At 51.0% G+C, this 21536-nt stretch overlaps 1 protein-coding gene across 6 annotated transcripts in view; it reads left to right on the forward strand.

Moving 5' to 3' along the window:
• Positions 1-15030, forward strand: part of ERC1 (ELKS/RAB6-interacting/CAST family member 1) — a 518184-nt gene extending 503154 nt beyond the window's left edge. For 5 of the 6 annotated variants that reach the window (XM_055141299.1, XM_055141303.1, XM_055141300.1 and 2 more), the window contains one exon: positions 8101-15030. In XM_055141299.1, coding sequence (XP_054997274.1) covers positions 8101-8238 — 138 coding nt within the window. In that variant the 3' untranslated portion in view covers positions 8239-15030. Of the gene's footprint in view, positions 1-7287; positions 7359-8100 lie in introns of all 6 variants that reach the window. The other variant, XM_055141302.1, reaches the window with a different exon arrangement.
• The last annotated feature ends 6506 nt before the right edge of the window (positions 15031-21536 follow it).

The following is a 21536-nucleotide window of genomic DNA, read 5'->3' on the forward strand; positions in this document are numbered from 1 at the left end:
TTTCACTTGAGTGTTATTATCATTTCAGTTTTCATGATATTTTATTTCCTCATATCTCCACCATTGATGCTGTTGTCGTGACATGTGTGGCAGTCGGGTACCCTCATCTCTGGCTCTCCGCTCACTCAGGTTAACTCTGGCCACAGAAATTCAACATTTCTTTAGTTGAGGCAATTAGCAGGAGTCACACCCATTTGCATTGCGGAGCTCACATGTCTGGCTGCAGTGTGTCTGGAGAGCACTTTCTGTGGTGGTTGTTGTTGTGGTTTGTTTTGTTTGGGGGCCACATCCAGCAGTGCTCAGGGCTGACTCCCGGCTCCACACTCAGGAATCACTCCTGGCAGGCTCGGGGGGGAATCACATGGGATTCTAGGGATCGAACCCGGGTTGGCTGCATTCAAGGGAAACATCTACCCTCTGTACCATCCCCCAGCCCCCTGGAAAGCTCAGCCAGCAGAGCTGCAGGCGTCTGTCGCGTGCAACAGCTACAGAAATCAAACTTGTAGCCTTACGCATGCATGCAAGGCAGCCACGCTGGCTGCTGAGCAGTCTCTGAGCCCAACTTGTATTTTGTTTTATCTCTGTTTGATTTGGGGCCAGACCCAGCAGTGCTCACCTCACTCTCTGCTCAGGGATCACTTCTGGCAAGGCTCCGTGGAACCATGGGCTGCCAGGGATCGAGCCCAGGTCAGCTGCAGGCAGGTGCTCCACCGCTGCACGGTTGCTCTGGCCCCTGTGTTGTATTTTAAATCCTACCTCTCTTTTGTCTTCACGCAGACATTTTCATTGTATTGCCAGTTCCTTCCCGCACCTCCACTTTTGTAGTTCGTGTGGTGCTAGGAATCCAACGCAGGGCGTCCCTTAAGCAAAGACAAGTGCTCTACACCTCAGGCCCCCTTTTCTGCCTTTTCTTTTATATTTTATTTTTGTCACACCCGGCAATGCTCAGGGGTGACTCCTGGCTCTGCACTCAGGAATTACTACTGGCGGTGCTCAGGGGACCATATGGGATGTCAGGGATTGAACCTGGGTTCACCTCATGCAAGACAAATACTCGACCTGCTGTACTATCACTCCAACCCCTTTCCTCTTTTTCCCCCCTCAAATTTTATTTTATTAAAGTACTGTAAGCTACAAAATTATTCAAACTCGGTTTTCAGCATACAGTGTTCGTCACCAATCCTGTCACTAGTGTCAGCTTCCGTCCACCAATGTCCCCAGGCTCCTCCCCAGCCACCCGCACATTCCCCCCACCACTGACCATCATCTCAATAGGCATCTTTTTCGCTTGGTTATTAAAGTTTGGGTCTTGTGATTTTGATGTGGCTGACTCTAGTTCGGATATTTAGCTATAGATATTTGTCTATCATACCTTAACACCACCGGTGTACCTCAGTCCTCTTGACCTCTTCCCCCCTCCCCCAACACACCCTAATTCATCTACCCCCTGATCTTGGACCAACTTAATCTGTCTGGCATGTAACAAAGTTAGCTAGGAGGCTTATAGACAGTAGAAGTTTACTTCTCGCCACTCCAGAGTCTGAAAACCCAGTGTCATGGGGCCATCGTGGTCTGCTTCTGGCAAGGAACCTTTCAGATGGCCACTTTCTCTCCGTAGCCTGACCTGGGGGAAGGAAACCAACCAGTACCTGTCGTCTGCTCCTAAAAGAGAAAAACTGATTTGTGAAGGTTTGACCCTCATGACAGCATTACCTCCCCAGCGCTCTGCCTTAAAATTGGATCAGATCACATTGAGATGGGAAATTCACAGTCAGCATAGGAATTTGTGTATGTGTGTTTGGAGCCTGGTGGGGATTAATGGGTCATAGTCATTCATTCATTCTACGGCAATCCAAAAAGTAAAATAAAAACCACTTTTCTTTCATCCATCCCAAAATTATTAAAAATGTTCCCAAGTTTACTTCTAGTATTTTAGTACATTCACTTTTTATTGAGATAGAATTGATATAAAACATATGTTTCAGATGTACATCATAATGATTTGATATTTGTGTATATTGTGAAATAATCTTTCCAGCAAGCCTAGTTAACACCCATCACCAAGGAAAGTTACACATTTTCCTTTTCTCTTTTTTCATTTGAGGGGCCACACCTGGTTCCCAACCTTTGCCTGTGCCTGTAGAGTTGCTTCTCACATGCGGTGCAGGGGTTAAACCCCATTCTCATCCGAGCAAAGTGCTAGGACATTTGAGCTCTCCAGCCCTCGTCTTTGGTTGGCTGCTGGGGGAAGGGGGGCTGGGAGAACTGCACGGTGGCCCTGGGGGCCACCAGGACAATTCCTGGTGATGCTTAGGAGGAATGTGGTGTGCCAGACCCAGGATCATGCGCACATCAGGATTATATTTTAACCCTTTGTGGTCTCTTCCTGACCCCCCAGATTTTCTTCCTTTGACCAGAATGTTTAAGATCTGTTTTCTTATAACTTCCTTTTTGTTATTGCCATTGGCCGCACCTGTGAGAACCACCCCTGGCAGGTAAGGGAACGGGCTTTCCTGGGATCACACCTAGGCCCTCAGACATGCTAGGCACATGCTCTACCACCTGACCCATAGCCCTGGCCTCTCGACAACAGAATACAATGCAGTGTTATCAGTTCTTATTACCATGCTGTTCGGTTCTTAACATAGAACTGAAGTTTTGCTTCCTTTTTTTGTGATGAGTAATATTCCATTATTTAATATTCCATTATTTAGGTGGAGGGAAGAGAGAGAGAGAGAGAGAGAGAGAGAAAGAAAGAAAGAGAGAGACCACATTTTCTTTATTCATCTGTCTATTGATGAACAGGATGTGTCTATGCTTGGCTATTATAAATAATAATGTACTGGGCATGAGTATACAAATCAATATCTTCTCAAGTTGGTGTTCTCATTTCTTCACAGAAATACTCAGAAAAATAATTGCTATTTAATCACTGTGTTTCTAGGGTTTTTTTTTTTTTAATTCCACACACATACACACAGCTCTTCTTTTTTGTCCACTGTTACTGCAACAACTGAGCTTAGCACCCAAACTGGGTCTAGTACTGAGCTTTTTCAGCAAAAACGAATGTTGAATTTTGTCTGAACTTTTTCCTGCATCTGTTGGGATGATCATCCAATTTTTATACTTTGTAAATGTGGGATTTTACATTGATCTGCAGGTGTTTTGTAGATGATTTGTAGGACCATCCCTGGAATAAATCCCATTGATCATGGTATATTATCCTTTTAACGCATTATTGAATTGGACTTGTTAATTTGCATCTCTGTTCAATGGGATTTCATTATCTGTGACATCTTGGTTTAGGTATCAGGTTAGTGCTTGTTTCACAAAATGATGTTCCCTTCTCTTGTTTGTTGCTGTCATTTTCAAAAGATTTTCAAAAGATTTGCTGTTAATTGTTCTATGCCTATTTGGTAGAATTCACCAGTGAAACTATCTGGTCCTGTACATGGGGCCGGGGGAGGGGAGGAATTTTTGATTTCCAGTCTCTACTAATAATCAATGTCTTCAAATTTTCTGTCTTCATGATTCTTCACAGGTTGTATGATTTAGGCATTTCTTCTTTTATTTTTGCCCCATAAGGGTTTTCTTTAGAATTGGTGAGATGCTCAGAACATCTAACCAATACTCGTCCTTAAGGTACTAGGCTCAGGTCTGGCCGTGTGGAACTGATTAGGCCTGGTAGTGCTTGGGGCCACCAGGACCACAACCAGTGATGCTTGGGAGACCCAGCCCCGGGCCTCGACACGCAGGGCTTCATTCCTGCACTGTGCGCTGTCTTCCTAGGCCTTACACACTTGTTTTCTTACAAACTGTCCAACATGTTGGCCTAGTTCTGTGTATATAGTTTAACCATTGTTCATTGTAAGTCCCTTAATTCTTTGTGTTTGTGGGATTAAAATAGCTCCTCTTCCTTTCACACTTGGCATGAGTCCTCTAAGAAATAACTAGACAAGTCTAGTAAAAAATTTATCGATTTTTTTTCCAAAAAAAATCACTCTTAGTTTCATTGATTCTTCATTACCTTTCTATTCTCTCTTTTCATTTATTTCATTTGTGTTCTTTTTTTTTTTATCTAATTACTTTGGGCATTGTTTGATCTTTTTTCAAATGTCCTTAAGGTATAATAATATTAGGTTGTTTGCCTGATATTTTTCTGTTTTTCCATTTGAGCCACGCCCAGTGGCGCTCAGGGCTTGCTCCTGACTGTGCTTGGGGCTCACTCCCGGCAGGGCTCGGCCGAGGCCCATGTGGTGCTGGGAATCACACAGGGTCCCCGTGCAAGCCGAGGCGTCCTGTCTCCTGATGTCGGCACACAAACTTCTCTCTCCAGCCGCTTTGCTGCGTCCCAGAAGTTTTGGTTTCCATTTTTATTTGTCTTGGGGTATTTTTAATTGAGCTTTTGGTTTATTTGAAATACTCTATTTTCAGTCGTAAGTTGTTTTGTGAATTGTTTGGCTTTCTTCTTGTAGTTGATTTCTAGTTTCATACTGTTGTGGTTGGAAAAGATATTTGATAGGATTTTAGTCAACTTACATTTATTATGACTTGTTTTGTGACCTAATCTATATTGTGCCCTGAATAAAGTTTCATGTGTGCCTGAGGAATGTAGACCTGGGGCTGGCAGGAGAGAGTACAGCATTTTCCCAAGCAGTATTTCTGGGTTCTATTCTGTATAGCACTATTTTCAAGGCACCCGCTCCTACATTAACCCATTTCACAGATTCTTTGCAGTGTAGGGGTTGGTAGAGGGCAAAATTGGCAGTGCTCAGAGCTGGCTCTGTGCTCGGGATCACTCCTGGCAGGGCCTGGGGAACCAGATATGGTGCTGGGGTTCAAATGTGGACTGACCGAGTGCAAGGCAAGCACCCTACCTTCTGTACGGTCACCCCAGACCCCTCAGAGATCCCTGTTTATATGACATGGTCAGACCTTGAGGTGCTCCATGGCTTACCATGTTCTGAATCTGACTTTCCATGTCATTGAGTCAACATTTGGCAAAACAAAGATTGCTCAGTCTCTTCCCACCCCTGATAGAGTTGAAGAAGCAGTATGATAATTTTTTGCTCGAAGCATCACAATGGGGGAATTAAAATTTGTTTCTCTACTGTTTAGCCCAGCTGCGCTCTTTCTGGGCAGTCTCCCTATTTAATAAGAGCAGTGAATAATCCCAACACCATCCCACATTTACCAAAGCATTTCCTATGCCAGGCATTGTATCGGACCTTTTATTATCACCTCACTGGGCTTTTGGAAGTCTTCTAAACGTTATTGTCCTGTTTTACAGGTTAAAAAAAAAAAATCGAGGTTCAGAGAGGTTAGGTCCTAGAAACTTACCATTGGGAAGGTGGCAGTGAAACTCAGCCCACCTAAACCCACAGCACTCTTCACGAGACTTGAAACTCAATGTTTAACTCCCTGCTTTGCCAAAACCTGCCTTGCCTCCTATATTTTCTAGAACTTTGAGAACGATCCCCCCCTCGCACGCCTCGTTCCCCCTGCACCCCTCGGCAGATTCTAGCCTCCATTCATTTCCCTCCGTCCCCGTGACCCCCCTCGGCTCTCACACTGCAGGACTCACCTGGCTCAGCCCAGCAGTATCGCTTCCTTCCACTTACTCCCACATGTTTTTTTTATCTTTTGAGTTAACTTCTAAGAAAGTGAAGCCGATGATGTCACTCTGCAGTTTAAAAATTCTTAGACTTCCTCTTTTTGTTATTTGTTTTGTTTTCAGCCAGATTAAATCTGAACTCCTGAGCTTGACCTGCACAAGTCTGCCCCATCACCCCCCCACCCCCGTCTGTCTCTTCGCCCTTGTTTCCTGTCATTCCCCACCAGCCCGTACCTTCTGCTCTAGCCCGTGTTGCACATTCACTCTCGCCTCAATCCGTGCCAAGCCCGTTCATTGCTCTGCACATCTGCATTTGTTTCATCTGCTTAAAAGTCTCTTTTGCCTTTGATCTGCCAGACAAACTCCTATTCAGCTCTCCAGGTCCAGGTCACATGCTGCCTTTACTAACATCTTCGCTGGCCTCCTTCAAGATGAAACCTTCTTAGGTCTTTCCCCAAAGCTCCTGTTAGTGCCTCAGTCGTGGCCCTTCCTGCTCAGCTGTAAAGATCTGTTAACATGTTTGTCTCTGCCATTAACTGAAATGGGTTTTCAAGACAACGACCAAATCTATGTAGCTTTCACCACTTAACATAGAGTAGACTCAATAAATGTTGGTTTAATGTTTGAAGGAATGTCATCAAGGGTGTTTAAAACAATAGCTACAAGTACACTAAATATTCCCTAAACAGAGGACTCTTGTAGTTCTCAGAATAATTTCTCTAGAAAACGGGTGGACCCAAGGGAGGGTGATCTCATTGTATTGAACAGCAAATGGATCTGTAGCAAATGGGTAAGATATGTAATATTTTTTTATGGGAGGGGGGAATTCCCATCTGAGATTTTTCTGGCTCCCCTCCTCTCCCCTGCCTGTGTGTGATCATCTGGCACTGGGGGAGTGAGTGGTGGACATTCCACCTGAAATGTGAGGATGGCTTTGGGCTCCACAAAGTACCTTCCTTGGTCCCAGACGAAGCACTTATTTCTGTAGGTCACACTGAATAATGAGACATTTGATATATGTACTTCTCCAGTGTTCTGGTGGCTTATTTTGATACGGGGACTCTTCTGGTAGCGAATGCCTCCTTTGTCATAGCCCCGAACATTATTGAGATATGCTTAACAGAATTGCGATGTCTTGAGAGCATACAACTCAGTACTTTGATATATTTGTACCTTGTGAATGGATTCCCACAATTGCATTCATTAATGGATTCATTTTCTCTGAGATTTCTTTGCAGGGGGAGGTCACCATATTCAGAGGTACTGGGGGACTTTGTGGTACCCAGAATCAACCATAAGTTTGCTCCATGCCAAGTGGACCCTCCAGTCACCTCCTTTGAGCTGTCTCTCTGCTCCAGATTTATTTTGAGTTTTTCCCCATGGGAATGCATCCATTCTATGCTCTTGAGAAATTTCAATCATACAAATGTATCACCCACAAAATCTGTGCCCTTTTATACTACATATCCCCTAAACTAATATCCCTTAACAGGCAGCGGACTGCTGTAGTTCTCAGAATAATTTGAGAACCTCTGTCCCCTGTCTCGCCATCCATATACTCTTCATTCAGCTGCTGCTGCTTTGTTATTTGTTATTGAAGGCATGAGCTTGCCTTAGATTTTGTTTGGTGTCCAAATCCCACTTTTCTCAGGGCTTGCTGCTCTCTGTTCTAGGGAGCACATAGTCCCATGGCAGGGCTCCGGGGAGAATATGTGATGCCAGGGGTATAACTGGAGTCTTGCAGGTACCTTAACCCCCCTGTCATGTCCGTTCCCCCAGCCCGTGTCTGCATGCCTGTCTGTCTGTCTCTCTCTATCTCTCTTTCTCTTTCTCTCTCTCCTCCACTCTTAGTCCCCTCCCCACTCTAGAGTCCATGGAGAAGTGGACCCGTGATGTTTCATTGTTGTTGTTTTTGCTTGTTGGGTTTGGGGTCACACCCAGCAATGCACAGGCGTTAGTCCTGGCTCTGCACTCAGGGATTACTCCCAGCAGTCCTTGGGGGTTGAATCCAGGTCAGCCACATGTGAGGCATCTACCCTCCCCACTGTACTATCTCTCCGACCCCCTCATGCTGTGTTTTATCTTATTCTGTATGACTTGGTGTAGCACCCTTCAATTTGTTGATTTGCAAGAGTGGCATTTCCCTGTGGACGAACAGTCATCCTTAGCTCAGTAGCACTGTAGCACTGTCGTCCCGTTGGTCATCCATTTGCTCGAGTGGGCACCAGGAACATGTCCATTGTGAGACTTGTTACTGTTTTTGGCATATCCAGTACCCCACGGGGAGCTTGCCAGGCTCTGCCGTGCAGGGGGGATACTCTCGGTAGCTTGCCGGGCTCTCCGAGAGGGATGGAGGAATCGAACCTGGGTCGGCTGCGTGCAAGGCAAACGCCCTACCCGCTGTGCTATCGCTCCAGTCCCCCCTTAGCTCGGTTGGACGGGGGTGATGGGTGTGCTCTGAAGCCCGACTCTCCTTTCCCTTTCAGCTGCAGCTGGAGCTGGAGAAGTGCGAGCAGGACAATGCCGAGCTGCAGGAGTTCGCCAACACCATCCTGCAGCAGATAGCAGACCACTGCCCGGACATCCTGGAGCAAGTGGTCAACGCGCTAGAAGAGTCCTCCTGACCCCACTTCCTGGGGGGCAGCCGGCCCGGCAGCTCGACATAGTGGACTCAAGCGCCAGGGAAGGAGGCACCGAGGAAGAGCACCCAGAGACTTCTTGGCACCAAACACTACAGACGTGAGCCTGTCATGCTTTGTCCCCTGAGTGTGATTCCAGCACCCGTTTCCGCGCCCGCCATCTTAGTCCGCCTTTCTCCGTGGGCCGTGGCCCACACACTAATGTTCTCGATGTCCAGGATGGGTAAGTGGCCAGGACCTGCCCTGTCGGCGTGCACGGTGTAGCCTGTGGAAGCTGGTGGCCCGCCCCTCCAGTAGGACAGGCAGTAGCACCTCTTACTCTCTGTCCCTGGCGTGAGACTCAGTCTGCACTCTGCCTGCAGCTCGCCGGCCTCGAGAACAGTGCTCCGTGGCCCAGAGCTCATGGTCCTCATGTCGCTCCAGGGGCCTCCTCCCAGACAAGTCCACTCAGTCTCCAAAAGAGAGAGTTATTAGAAGCAGAGGATGGAAGGCGAGAAAGGACAGGGACGCTTCTCACGGTGTCTTTCGTTGGCTTTTCACATGTGATGGTTCATGTGGGCAGCGGCCTGCAGGCCTCGTGTTGCCTGGTGAAACGGCAGCCCAGGTTTTACCCGCCTCCATGGACTGTCTCGCTCCCCCTGCCCTGCTCAGCCAGTGCGCAAGGGGCGAGCAGATGATCTCTCATGCCAGACCCCCTGACCTTACTCTCTCGGAGGGTGTCAGATCACCTGTTTCTGAACAAGAGACTAGCGCGGTGGGCATAAGGCACCGTCGCCCTCACCTGCAGCTCTGCTTCTGTAGAAGACCGTCCCTTGGCATCAGATTAGTTCCTTCTACCCATCTCCCTCAGCAACATTCTCGGCCCCAGAGCCCCCAAAAGAATGTTTCCGCCTTCCTGTCACACCCGCCTCCCACCCTTTCTTCTCCCTCCTGGCTTGCACTGCTGGAACCACAGCCGTATGCATTGCTTGGAACCTCTTTCTGGCACGAAGAATGTTTCTGCTCCCACACACATTCCTTCCCTCATTCTTTCAGTCAAACAATATTTACCAAATGCCTACCGAGGAGAAGGCGCTGTTAGGCGCCTCTTGGGTGAGGATGAGCTCGAGAGGATTCGGTGAGGTGCCTCGCTGAAAAATGCAAAAGCTGTCAGAGGCAGACCCGTCCCTTCCCCTGCCTTCCTAGAAGATGTCTTTTCTAGAAAACTCTCTCACAAATCCAGCATTTCTCAGTCAAGTAGAAGTGAGGTGGTTGCAGGTGTACGCAGAGGGGTGAGTTAGTGACACACCAACAAGATCCAGTCAGTGCTTCAGGATTTGTGGTTGTTGCTCTTTACTAAGAGTGTATGACACTGGGGGGCGGGGGGATGTCAAACAGTGGATGGCATTTTTGAACATATTTGTGGGTACCTTGTGGAATGTGGCCAGCTCCGTGCTTGCCGGTCAGAAAGCTGATCCCCAGATTCCAAATCTGGCAGAAGATATTGCATGGAGAAGGGCCTTTCCCCCGGTACAGACAGTGATCGTGATAAATAATCAGGCGCTAGAAAATAAACTACTTAACCCCAATCTAGCCCTTGGACCACCTCTGTGGCCAGGCCCAGCCCCCCCACATCTTCTGATAAGAAGTACCAGGCCCCTGTTCCTGTTGTGTTTCCTCGGCGCCATCCCAGTCCCTCCTGGAAAGAATCCAGCACTGCCTATAACGTCCCCAGAGCCCCCCGCCTGGTGTCTCCCACCAGCAGCCCTTGACTGTCCATTAACTTATATGGTCAGGCCTGCAGCCGCGCAGACTCCCCGCTGTCAGCCTCTGCCTGAGCAAGCTGCGGAGCGCCCCTTATCACTGCCGAACGGCCTCTGCCCCTGCACTTCCTCCCAAGATGCTTCCTGATAGCCAGGCCCGGCCAGAGTGCTGCAGGGGTAGATAATAAGAGGCAGTTGGTTGTGGTCAGTCCCCGAGATCCAATTTCTTCATTGCTTTGCCCATCCATCATGGGATAAACCCTCAGAATTTTAGGACCGGGGTAGGGGGCAGTCCACTCCAATCTTATTTTAGCTGCCCTAAGGCAGAGAACAGAGCCTTGGTCCCACTCTTCAAAGGATGGCTCCAGGGTAGGGAGCACAGGGGCCACACCGGGCTCAGAGAACTGAGCTGGCCTGGCCTGGTCCTGGCTCCAGCTTGCTGTTCTCTGACTGCTTGGCCAGGGGGCCCTGGACCCCCTGGAATGCAAACCCTGCCACTCCTTGCCTTCTGATGCATGACTTACTACACCGCCTTCCTTCCTCATTGTACCTCAAGCCCCACCCGCCACCGCCAACTTGATCATAGTTTCTGTGTAAAAATAAAAAGAAAAGAAAAGGGCGCGCAGGCGAGCGAGGCAGGTGAAGGAAGGAAGAAGGCCAAACTGGTTGCTCGATCGGTTTATTTCATGTCCATCTCCATTCTCCTCTGATTCTCCTCCTGCTTCTTTCTCCCCCATCCTACTTCATTCTCTCTCTCTCTGCCTCTCTCCCGGCTCTCGGTCTCTCTCTCTGGATCTGTGGATCTGGCTCTCGTGGATCTGGCCCCGTGGATCTGGCTCCGTGGATCTGCCCCGATGGATTTGGCCCCGATGGATCTGGCTCTGGCCCCCAACCCACTCTTACAGCCTAGTTAAATCTCCACCGCATGAGGGGGTTGGGGCATACCCCTAGGTGTGGTCAACAATAGGGTAAGGTTCTTTTCCCTCAGGGGATGCTTCTCCTAGGACTTAATTCTCTATCAGCAGGAGGATCCACCCAAGGGCAGAGTCCCATGAATTGTGTTTCTCTTCTCCTCAGCCAGCAAGCATATAAGAATTCATAATATTAATTATTTTGTATGGACACAATAAGAGATGCATTAAAGCTTATAGAATTGCTCTCCTGGGGCCATCTCAATCTCAGACTACAGTGCTCAGGCCAGATCAGTCTTTCCTAGCCCTGGCAGGGTCCCAGTCTCATAATTACTATTGGATCATGACAGTATTTGTCTATGATCAAGCTCTTAACTTATAGTTAAGAATTAGGCACTTTGGCCAGGCCCATCTCGATGCCAGGGTAGCACATAACTCACCGCTTGCCCTGGATCCTTCCCGTCCCACGTCGGGGACCCTACTTTGGGGTGCTAGGAACTGAGGGCAACTGAGGCTTAAGTGGAGAAAGCAGATGCCCAGAAGGGAATATCGAGGCCAATTAAGTCTTAAGTTATAAGAACATAATATTGTCTTCTTGTGTCTATACAAAAAGACATAGCTTTAAAGTAAATTATTCAAAAGGCATAAAGAGGAGAGAAAGGCGATGTTATAATATTCAGTGTCCTAGGAAGTTCTGACCTTACCAATTAACAGAGTTTGATTAAGGAAGAGCAGATAAACTGGTAGAATTGGTTACAGATAAACAAAAGAATGGGAGTGACTCGGGAGCACTTTGATGGGTGTGACTGATAAACCTAAGCTCCTAGTGGCAAGGGGGAAAGGACAAACCAATGATATCCAACAGTTTCCTGGACAGGTGCTTTGGGGATGCAGATTGCCCAGGCAGGCAGCAGGTGTCTGGTCTCTCCTAGAACCATAGCGGGGGGTTCTGTGACCCTTTCTGAGCCGGTGGTCCTCCTGGCATTACATCTGTTTCGGGGGCAGGGGCGGGGGGTTAGTCCTAGAAGAAAGTAGGATCTGGCTAAAGTTTGGTTGTGAGCGTGACCTGCCCTCCATAGATCAGAGTTAATGCACTTCTAGCATTTAGACCTGAGTGATTTTTTTCCACCCTGTAGTACCCTGTAGGCTGCTACTGGTCTTCCAGCCAGTGGTGTTCAGCCATGGTAATGATCATTCTGGGAGCCAAATCTCACATCTGCCTTTTCCATCATATGAGAAAATGTCATCCCATGGCCTCTTCTATTCATGGTTTCACAAGTCACTCAACTGGGGCTGGAACAAGAGTAGAGTGGGGAGGGTATTTGCCTTGCATGCAGCCAACCCAGATTCCATCCTCAGCATCCCATAACGTCCCCCACGCACCATCAGGAGGGACTCCTGAGTGCAAGCCAAGAATAACCCCTGAGCATGTCCAGGTGAAGCCCCAAAAAACAAACAAGCAACAAAAAGTCACTCAACCATTTCTGGAGATGGAAAATTCCCCGCAGGCTGCTCCGTCACAGTCGCCAAACTCTTTCCTGCCCTTGGCAATTCTAGTTGTCCTTTCGGACCTAAAAGATCTGAACCCCAAATCAAGGGCTTCCAAACAGGAGACCATAAAAAGAAGAGCACATGGAATCCAATCTGTGGTTCCTGGTTAAAAACACGACTAATTAACACATGATTTTCCCCTCTTTCCAAACGCCTGTTCCACAGGAACTTGGTGAGTTCTTGATGAAGTATCTAAGTTGGGATTTGCAGGGACTTGAATGATGAAATGTGGACTTTCGTGTGAATGGGAATCCCCAAACCCATCTCAGCTCTGACTGTGACCGTGTACTTAAAGAAGATCTTAGTCTCCTCTCTCTTCCCGAGACTTGGGTTTTAGAAATTCTAGCAAAGCAGGCCAAACCCAAGGCTGCCTTCAGTGTCCCGAGTGGGCCTGTGAATTAGCCCATGCAGCGGGAGGGGTCCCTGAAGTTGCTCCTTGACTCCCCCACTCCTCTGGGTTCTGGTCCCGGACGAAGAAACCTTCCGCAAGTGTCAGTTCACTAAACGAACCGCTCCCTGTCGCATTCAGATTTGCTGCTCGTGTCCTGCCGGTCCCCAGTCCCCTCCTTTCCCTTGCCTGGCCTCATCTCTCCAGCCTCGGCCCTCTGGCTGCCCTCAGGGTCTTTGAGGAAAGAGCTAACGGAGAAGTGACCGTGTGGCCGCATAGCATGTGCCTCTCGCAGGCACTTTCGCGGCGGCAGTGGGCCAGGGTCAGCAGTCTCCACTTCCCAGCCTCGCCCCCGTCTGCAAGAGTCCAGGATGTGGCAAAGGAGCTAAGAAGAGGAACAGAGGCAGCGCCGTCTGCGGCCCCTTGCAGCGCCTGCCAGCCCAACATCCATCACTGCCAGTCCCTGGGTTTCTCGGGACAGCGAGTCAGACACTCAGAGAACTGCATGAAGAAGTGAAGAAGTCGGAATTCCCACCCCCTCACCTCCCCCACCCCCGCCCCAACACACACACACACACACACACACACACACACACACAAATCCCATGAACCAAGGGGAACATTTGGGCAAGAAAACACACTACATTACAGGGAGATCCTTCTGAACAAAATGGCTGTCTTTCATTACTCTTTTTTCAAGCAAAAAACTGTTTCCAAACTTTTTATTGTCAAAACCATAACCAAGTCTCTCCTGATTTTTTTTCCCCAATGTGTTTGGTGAGTGCTGTAACCCTATTGTAGGTATTTCTCCTCCTGAGTCTTTTGGGGGAGAGGTGGTTTGGGGGGGGGGGGCGGGGGCTGATTTGCAGGGAAGCAAATCCCATCCCGTTCCCCCCTCTTTCGTTTCTCTGCTTGTCAATATTGTTGTGTGATTCAGAGAATTAGGACAGTTCCATTGTGTCCATTGTTGAGAATATTAAGATATTAAAAAGTAGTTGTAGAGCCAAACAATTAAAGAGCTGTGTTTTAAAAAAAAAAAAACAAACAAAACATACAAACCAATACCATGTTAATTAACAAAGGAATTCAAGCTATGAGGCAGCCCCTCTCCTCCTCCTGAGCTGGCGGAGGGGGCAGCGGGACTGGCCGTGGGAAGCAGTGACCGCGTTGCCCACTGCAGGCAGCTGAGCGCCAGGATGGAGACTCCGCTGAGCTCTCAGGAGGCTGTGGGGTTCAGAGTCCCGACCGTGCCCGTTTTCTTACACTTCCTCAGAACCTCCACGTGGAGGCTGCAGGCTGCGGCCCCAGCGACACCCTCACCCCACTTCGGTTCCAGCTCCGTGTGCCTGATACTGTGTGGTGACCCGGGCCGGGCCCCGCAGCCTCACGCCCGCCACAGCCCCCTTCAGGCCGCAGAGCCTCGTTCGTGCCCACTTGGTGCTATATCATCCAGTGACCCATCCAATACGGCCGGCCACCGGCCAGCCTGGCGCCTGCCGTCAGATCCGGGGGCTCTGCTCAGATCTCGGTCCCTCCTGGCTTCAGTCTGGAGAACCGGGCCTGAGCATCTTGGCAGAGCCCAGCTCGCCCCGCCCGGGCTCTTGTCTCTCGGCCCCGAGTTGCCGTGGCCAGGAAAGGAAGGGAACCCTCCTGAGCCCAGGGAAGGAGCTCGGGCTGGGGGGCCCCTCTGCACCCAGCCCTGTTCCGCACGCCACACCAGTATTGCATCCACCCTCTGCTGCAGCGCGGCCCGCCAGGGGCAGCACACCAGGGGGTCTGGGAGGGAGCCGTGGGGGTCTTCGGGGCTCGCTCCCCTCTGCTTCAGAAGGAAGTGCTGCACTTTACAAGGTGCTGAGAAGCACTGGGTACTGACACCTTTTAGCTTGAGTTCCTTTTGGTGACAGTAGCAGCCGCAATGGTGGCATCTGTGATGCAAAAATGCACCACTGCCTTCCACCGTATGTGTGTGTGTGTATGTGCGCGCGCGTGCACGTGTGTGCACGCACGTGTGTGCGGGTGTGCGTGCAGTGGCTGGGGTCATGTTACTGACAGGATAATGACATTACAAAGAAATTGTGTTATGGTCAATTTTGCCTTGATAATTATTGTAAACACTTTGTTCATTTTTTTCTTTTTTATTCACAAACTAAATCCATCAGGAAATTATAAAGTTATTTAAAAAGTGTGTGCTGTTTCTTTCTTTGAGTCTCATCATCACATCCAAGGGGAATATGTCCTCACACTGTAAGGAAAACAGGGAGTGGCCAGTGGGCCCTAGAGGTGCTTCCAGCGGCCGGGGACCCAGGAATCAGGGGTACCCGGATCAGGAAGACCAGAGGAACGGATAGCGTGTTCGACCCCTCCTCAGGCCTGGTGGGTGACTTGAGCAAGAAGAGTTTGCTCTTTGGGGTCCCCCCTGAACTCCTGAGTGGCAGCCCCTCTAATTGCCTTTCAAAGTCAATTTCCACTTCCCTCTTGCCACTCTTTCACACTAGGCCCTGAGCCAGACCCCCCGTTTGTGGATCTAACCGTGCTCTGAAGCTTGAAGGACCCCCCAGCCCCAGGATCAGGAACTGCTCCCACTCCAGGGAGAGAACTAAGGAGAAGGCTTGGGAGCCTTTGTTCAGAACTGGGGTTCAAGCTGTGCTGGGTGCCTGTCCGGCTGGGCTCGGGAGCTGCGACTCCAGCAGGAACGGCGGATGCCGGGAGGGAAGCAAGCCAGGAGCCTGTGCTGCAGCCGCCAGCTGCCGTTGGCCTTGGACCTTAGGCTCGGGCAGTGATCCGGGGCCTGAGCCCAGAGTGACAGTAGGGCGTTCGCGTTGCCTGCGGCCAACCTGGGTTTGATCCCCAGCATCCCATATGGTCCCCCTGCCAGGAGTGGGTCTCGGGTGCAGAGCCAGAAGTAAGCCCTGGCTGTAGCCCAGAGGGAAAAAAGAAAGAAAGAGAAAGTATTCTGGAGCTGGAACCAGAGCAAGCGTGCGGCAGACAGGGCCTTGCACGCAGCTGATCCGGGTTCAATCCCCAGAGTCCCATAGGGTCCCCAGAGCCCTCCAAGAGTGATCACTGAGCACAGAGCTAGGAGTAACGCCTGAGCATTCCTGTTGTGGTCCCCAAAACAATTTTTCTGGGGTATTTTTTGTACGAGAATGAGTTCTCTGGGGACCGGGGCGATCGATACAGCAGAGAGGGCGTTTGCCTTGCAGTTCAGTCCCCGGCATCCCGTATGGTCCCCTAAGCACCGCCAGGAGTAACCCCTGAGCATCACTGGGCGTGACCCAAAAACAAAACAAAGAAAAAGATGAGTTCTCTGTTTCATTTCATTGCTATGTTCAAACCCAACAGGAAGCAGCCTGCTTGCCCGGATCCCTTCCTCTCCTGTGACTGGGGTGCTCCTCCTGGCCAGCCTCTCCCTGCCTCACACAGCCTCAGCAGCTGCTGGGATGGCGGGGCCGGTGCAGGGGCACCTGGAAGGTGGGTGACGGCACGGGAGCCCCCGCAGAACAGGCACCGTGTCACCAGCAGGACATCTCACCAGGCACACCATGAAATCAGTCCACAGGCAGGTGTGGCCCCAGGACTCTGCCAGGGGCTGCCTCTTCTGAGGTTTCCATTCAGCTCTCTGGGTGGTGGTTCGCTCACTCTGGTCCTCCAGTGCTCAGTTGCAAATGGATCCAGAGATCGTGAGCTGGAAGGAAACTCGAGGTGGCGCAGAGAGCCGGGACAGGGAAGAGTTCTGCCTTTCACAGGGCCAACCCCGGTTCAAACCTCAGCACTGCACAGTCCTCCTGGATCAGAGCCAGGAGTGACCCCTGAGCACCTTGGGGTGTGGTTCAAAACCAAAATCTATGAGAGGAGAACTTGCAGCAGAGAATTCCGGCCCTTCACTTGGTTCTTGTGTTGGTTTTTTGCTGACGTGGGAAGGGACAACTAACTTGATTTTTTTGGTGGTTTTTGTTTGGGGTCCACACCCGATGGTGCTCAAGGCTTATTCCTGGCTCTGCACCCAGGGACCCCTTCTAGCAGGCTGGGGGGAGCATGTGGGATGCCGGGGAGCGAACCCAGGTCGACTAAGTGCAAGGTAAAACCGCTGTGCTCTAGCTCCAGCCCCAACTAACTTTGATTTTTAAGGTGGACTGTCTCAAACTGCCTCGAGAATGATAACTAGTCATGATGGCCACTCAATACCCCTATCGCAAACCACAACACCCAAAAGTAGAGAGAACAAAATAGAATACCCTGCCTCTGTGGGGGGTGGGAGGGATACTGGGTTCATCGGTGGTGGAGAATGGGCACTGGTGGAGGGATGGGCTCTCGAACATTGTATTAGGGAAACACAAGCATGAAAATGTGTAAATCTGTAACTGTACCCTCACGGTGACTCACTAAAAAAAATAAAAAATAAATTTTAGGGGGCTGGAGCGATAGCACAGCGGGTCGGGCATTTGCCTTGCACGAGGCCGACCCAGGTTCGAATCCCAGCATCCCATAGGGTCCCCTGAGCACGGCCAGGGGTAATTCCTGAGTGCAGAGCCAGGAGTAACCCCTGTGCATCGCCAGGTGTGACCCAAAAAGCAAAAAAAAAATAAATAAAATTTTTAAAAATAAATAAATGAAGCAAGACAGGGACAAAAAAGAACTAGTTAGAGGGGCCGGACCAATGCCGGTCTCAGGTTCGATCCCCAGCATCCCACATGGTGCCTGAGCACCGCCAGGAGTAATTCCTGAGTGCAGAGCCAGAAGCAACCCCTGAGCATCGCCGGGTGGGACCCAAAAAGCAATAAAGAAAAGGAACTTGGTGGAGCCTGGAGTGAGGGAGCTTCTGGGGAAGCTGCTCGAGAGCCTCAAATGGCCCAGGAAGGGTCCTGTGCTCGCAGCCCACACCCTGGGCCGTCCCCTGGCCTCAGTCTACCCCGCCCCCCCCTCTGAAGTAACGCTGCTTCATCCAGGACGTGAGCCACAAGCCATAATGAGGATAATTGATGGTTCTGTTTTCCTCGTTCTGAAAGCTATAAGAGTATAAATAGCATTAAATTGCTTTTTTCACCTTGGCCATTGGCTTTGAGATAACCCGGTATTGGGGCAGAAAACCGCCAAAGGGCTGGAGCATACGTTCCATATGCAGGAGTCCCAGGGTCGGTCCCTGGCACCTCACGGTCTCTCCCGCGCCACCCCCAGCACCTTCGGGAGGAGGCATCCGAAAAGGAAAACAATAGTAATGACCATCCAGCGTGTTGAGGAGGCGTCGAATAGTTGAAGCTGAGCTTCATTCTGTGTTCCCTCTAGTTTGCAAGTGTTTGAAATTTTCTTTTGGAATATTCACATCCTTCACCTATTCTTGCCCAGTCGTCACCCAAAGACCTTTCCCCTCGGAACCAAGTTCGAGCATTCACAAACTGCCCCCCGGGACAGAGTTCATAGTGTGGCTCCCCCTAGGGCCGGGGGCCACCTTCAGATCTCAGCACTTAGGGTGCCTTTTCCGTACCCTCTTCCTTGCTCTCCAGTGAGGTCAGCGCTGTGACCCCCGTTTCACCGGTGAGGCTGCTGCCATGCGGAGGTCGGGCTCGTCACCGCTAACCCCTGCTCTCTCCCCTCTCTGCCGGGGTTCATGGCCTGTGGAGGGAACTTCCACATTGTGGGTGGGGGTGGAGAGGGCCATGACAGGAGGGCCAAAACAGGCTCATCACAGAGCCTGAGGTTGAGCCTGGAAAGATGGATTTTGCCAACGGGAGCTAAAGGATGAGGCAGAAAAGAAATGGCAGAAAAGGGCATGAGTTGTTGAGGGCAGCAGCCACTGGGGGCCCCCGGGTCGGATACTGCCAGGCTGAGGAACAGGGAGAAGACAGGATGGTGGACCATGTAGGAGTGTGGCTCTGTAAGGTGGTGGTGGGGGGGGTCCCCATCTGGCTGTGCTCAGGTTACTCCTGACTCGGCACTCAGGATCACTCCTGGCAGTGCTTTGGGGACCATATGGGATGCCCCGATCGAAAGCTGGTCAGCCACCTGCAAGGCAAGCACCCTACCCATATCTCTTCAGTCCCAGGAACTGTGTAATTTCTATTTTGTTTGTTTAATATTAAATTTTTATTTTATTGAGTCACCGTGAGACAGAGCATCACAAAGCTGATCATGATTGGGTTTTAGTCGCACAATGTCCCAACACCCTTCCCTCCACCAGTGTGATTTCTGAGCATCAATGTCCCCAGTTTCCCTCCCAACCTCCTAAACCACCCCCCACCCCAGCCTGCCTCCATGGCAGGCACCTCTCCTCCTCCGCCTCCTCTCTCTCTCTCTCTCTCTCTCTCTCTCTCTCTCTCTCTCTCTCTCTCTCTCTCTCTCTCTCTCTCTCCTCTCATTTAGGCACTGTGGTTTTCAATACAGATGCTGAAAGGCTATAACATGCATATCCCTCCACTGACTTTCAACACTCAGTCCTTGTCCAGACTGATCATTTCCAACTAATGTTATGAGCAGTTTTAATTTCATTTGGTTTTGGTCCCACACCGGCAATGCTCAGGGATGACTCCTGCTCTGCACTCAAGGATCACTCCTGGCGATGCTCAGGGGACTGCATGGGATGCTGGGGATTGCATATGGGTGAGCTGCAGGTAAGTGAGCGGCCTGCTTGCTGTACTATCTTTTCCGCCCTAGACTCTGTAACTTTTTAAATTAAAAAACAACAAATGACCCATTGGACCTCCTTTTTCTCCTTTTCTCCCCTTATAAACTCAGTTCTCGTCAAAGCTGGATTATTTTTATCCCCTTGTATTTATTCACCTGCTTTGTTCCCTGGATAGGCGGGTGTGGGTAGAGGGACTTAGGGAAGTCCCTAGGCTCTCAGGAGTCTGCTTGCGACAGCATCACGACAGCACCAGGAGGCTGACCCCCGAACAGGCCTGGCCCTGGGAGAGAGGACAGTGGAGTGGACTCCTGCCCAACATACTCTGGACCTGGGTTTAATTCCTGGCGACCACACTATCCCCCAAGCACTCTCAGGGGTGACCCTGCAGACCCCCAGGACCATCGGGGAGCCCAGGTACCCCCGATAACCCAGAGCCCAGGCAGCATGGCGTCCTCGGGCCCTCGGGTTCAACCACTGGCCCTTTGGGTCAAGAACGGCCTGAGTGTGGGAGGCCTGAAATAAGTAGATGGATAGATAGATAGATAGATAATAGATACATACATACATAGATGATAGATAGATAGATAATAGATACATACGTACATACATAGATACATAGATGATAGATAGATGGATGGATGGATAGATAGATAATAGATAGAGAGAGAGAGAGAGAGAGAGAGACAGACAGACAGACAGACAGACAGACAGACAATAGTGTCGGCTCTGGAGAACTTCCAGCCCGTGCCTCTTCAGGCTGTGGGCAATACAGACAGGCCTGAGCTGTCAAGGGAGGTTGCCCCGGCGCTGCACAGCCAGGAAACGTCTGGGGTTCAAACCTAGGTCGGCCTGCTGGCGACCTGTCTCTCGGGGCCTCTCCCGGCCCCGCAGCAGCAACAAAAGGCTCCGTGTCAGCGAGGCGGCTGACATGTGATCTGGGGCGCTGAGGAGCCTTTCGTCAGCCTCGCGGGGTGCAGGGATGGAGGCCAGCGGGGTGGCTGCGGCTTTCCGAGGGGGAGAGGGGGAAATGTGACGCCGGGCTGGTCGGCCAGCACAGTGTGTGAGTCACATCGGGGGCGCAGCCCGGCAGGCTCTGGGCAGCGCTGATTCCCCAGGAGGGAGCCCAGGAGGCGCTGAGTGGCCTCTCCCTTCGGGGAACCCGGTGGGGAAGAACGAGGCTGGGAGACAGGGGGAGGCCACGTCAGCCTGCCCGCGCTGGAGACCAGGCCCTGGGCGCACCGTCCGGGGACGCCGTTGAACCTTCTGACCCTCCAAGCCCCGTGTTGGGCCCTCGGGGAAACAGACACTCTCCTGCCCCCAACGCCTTCCGACTTCCCATAGCAGCGGTTCATCTTGCCCTTCCAGAAGGATCCACCTCCTTCCGGGCGGGGTCTCAGGCCACCCCTGACCTCTCCGCCTGGCTTGTGAGCGGGAAGGCCTTGAACACTCGGCTGCAGAGGGGAGCAGGACGCCTGAGGAAACAGCATTCACCAGACCTCTGCCGGGTTTTAGGCCAAAAAGCCGTCTCGGGCCCCAGGTGGAATTCATACTCGAGAGCTGGTCCCCCCTCGGTTCATCCTGGCCTAATTTTTTTTTTATTATGATGATGATTTTATTCTTAAGCATTGTCGGAAATGAGGCTTTGGAGGGAATCTGTTTGCAATCATAAGTTGGATTGGAGTCGTGCGCACGGTTTTATAGGTTGGTGTTCCTGGACTCCTTCCTGTGTGGTTGAGCAGCAGACATGTGCTGGGAACACAACCCAGCATGGGGAACCTTGCAGTGTTGGCGCCGCGGCCGCCCGGCCCTCCCACTGCAGCCGCGCCAGGCGCTGAGGGAGAGAAACGGTCACCCACAGCACAGCGACCTTGAGGCACGGCCAGGCGGGGGGCGGGAGTGTCGTGGTGGGGAACGGGTGGCTGGAGAGTTCTCACTCTGGCTACCCTACGGTGAAGCTGCCGCTCTGAAGAGTCACTGAGGGCGGGATTCAGTGACAAAGGATAGGGCGCTGCCTTGTAGGCCAATTACCCAGGTCCAATCCCCGGCATTCCGTATGGTCCCCAAGCACTGTC

This window comes from Sorex araneus, chromosome 6 (genome assembly GCF_027595985.1).
Source record: "Sorex araneus isolate mSorAra2 chromosome 6, mSorAra2.pri, whole genome shotgun sequence".
Taxonomy (NCBI): Eukaryota; Metazoa; Chordata; class Mammalia; order Eulipotyphla; family Soricidae; genus Sorex; species Sorex araneus.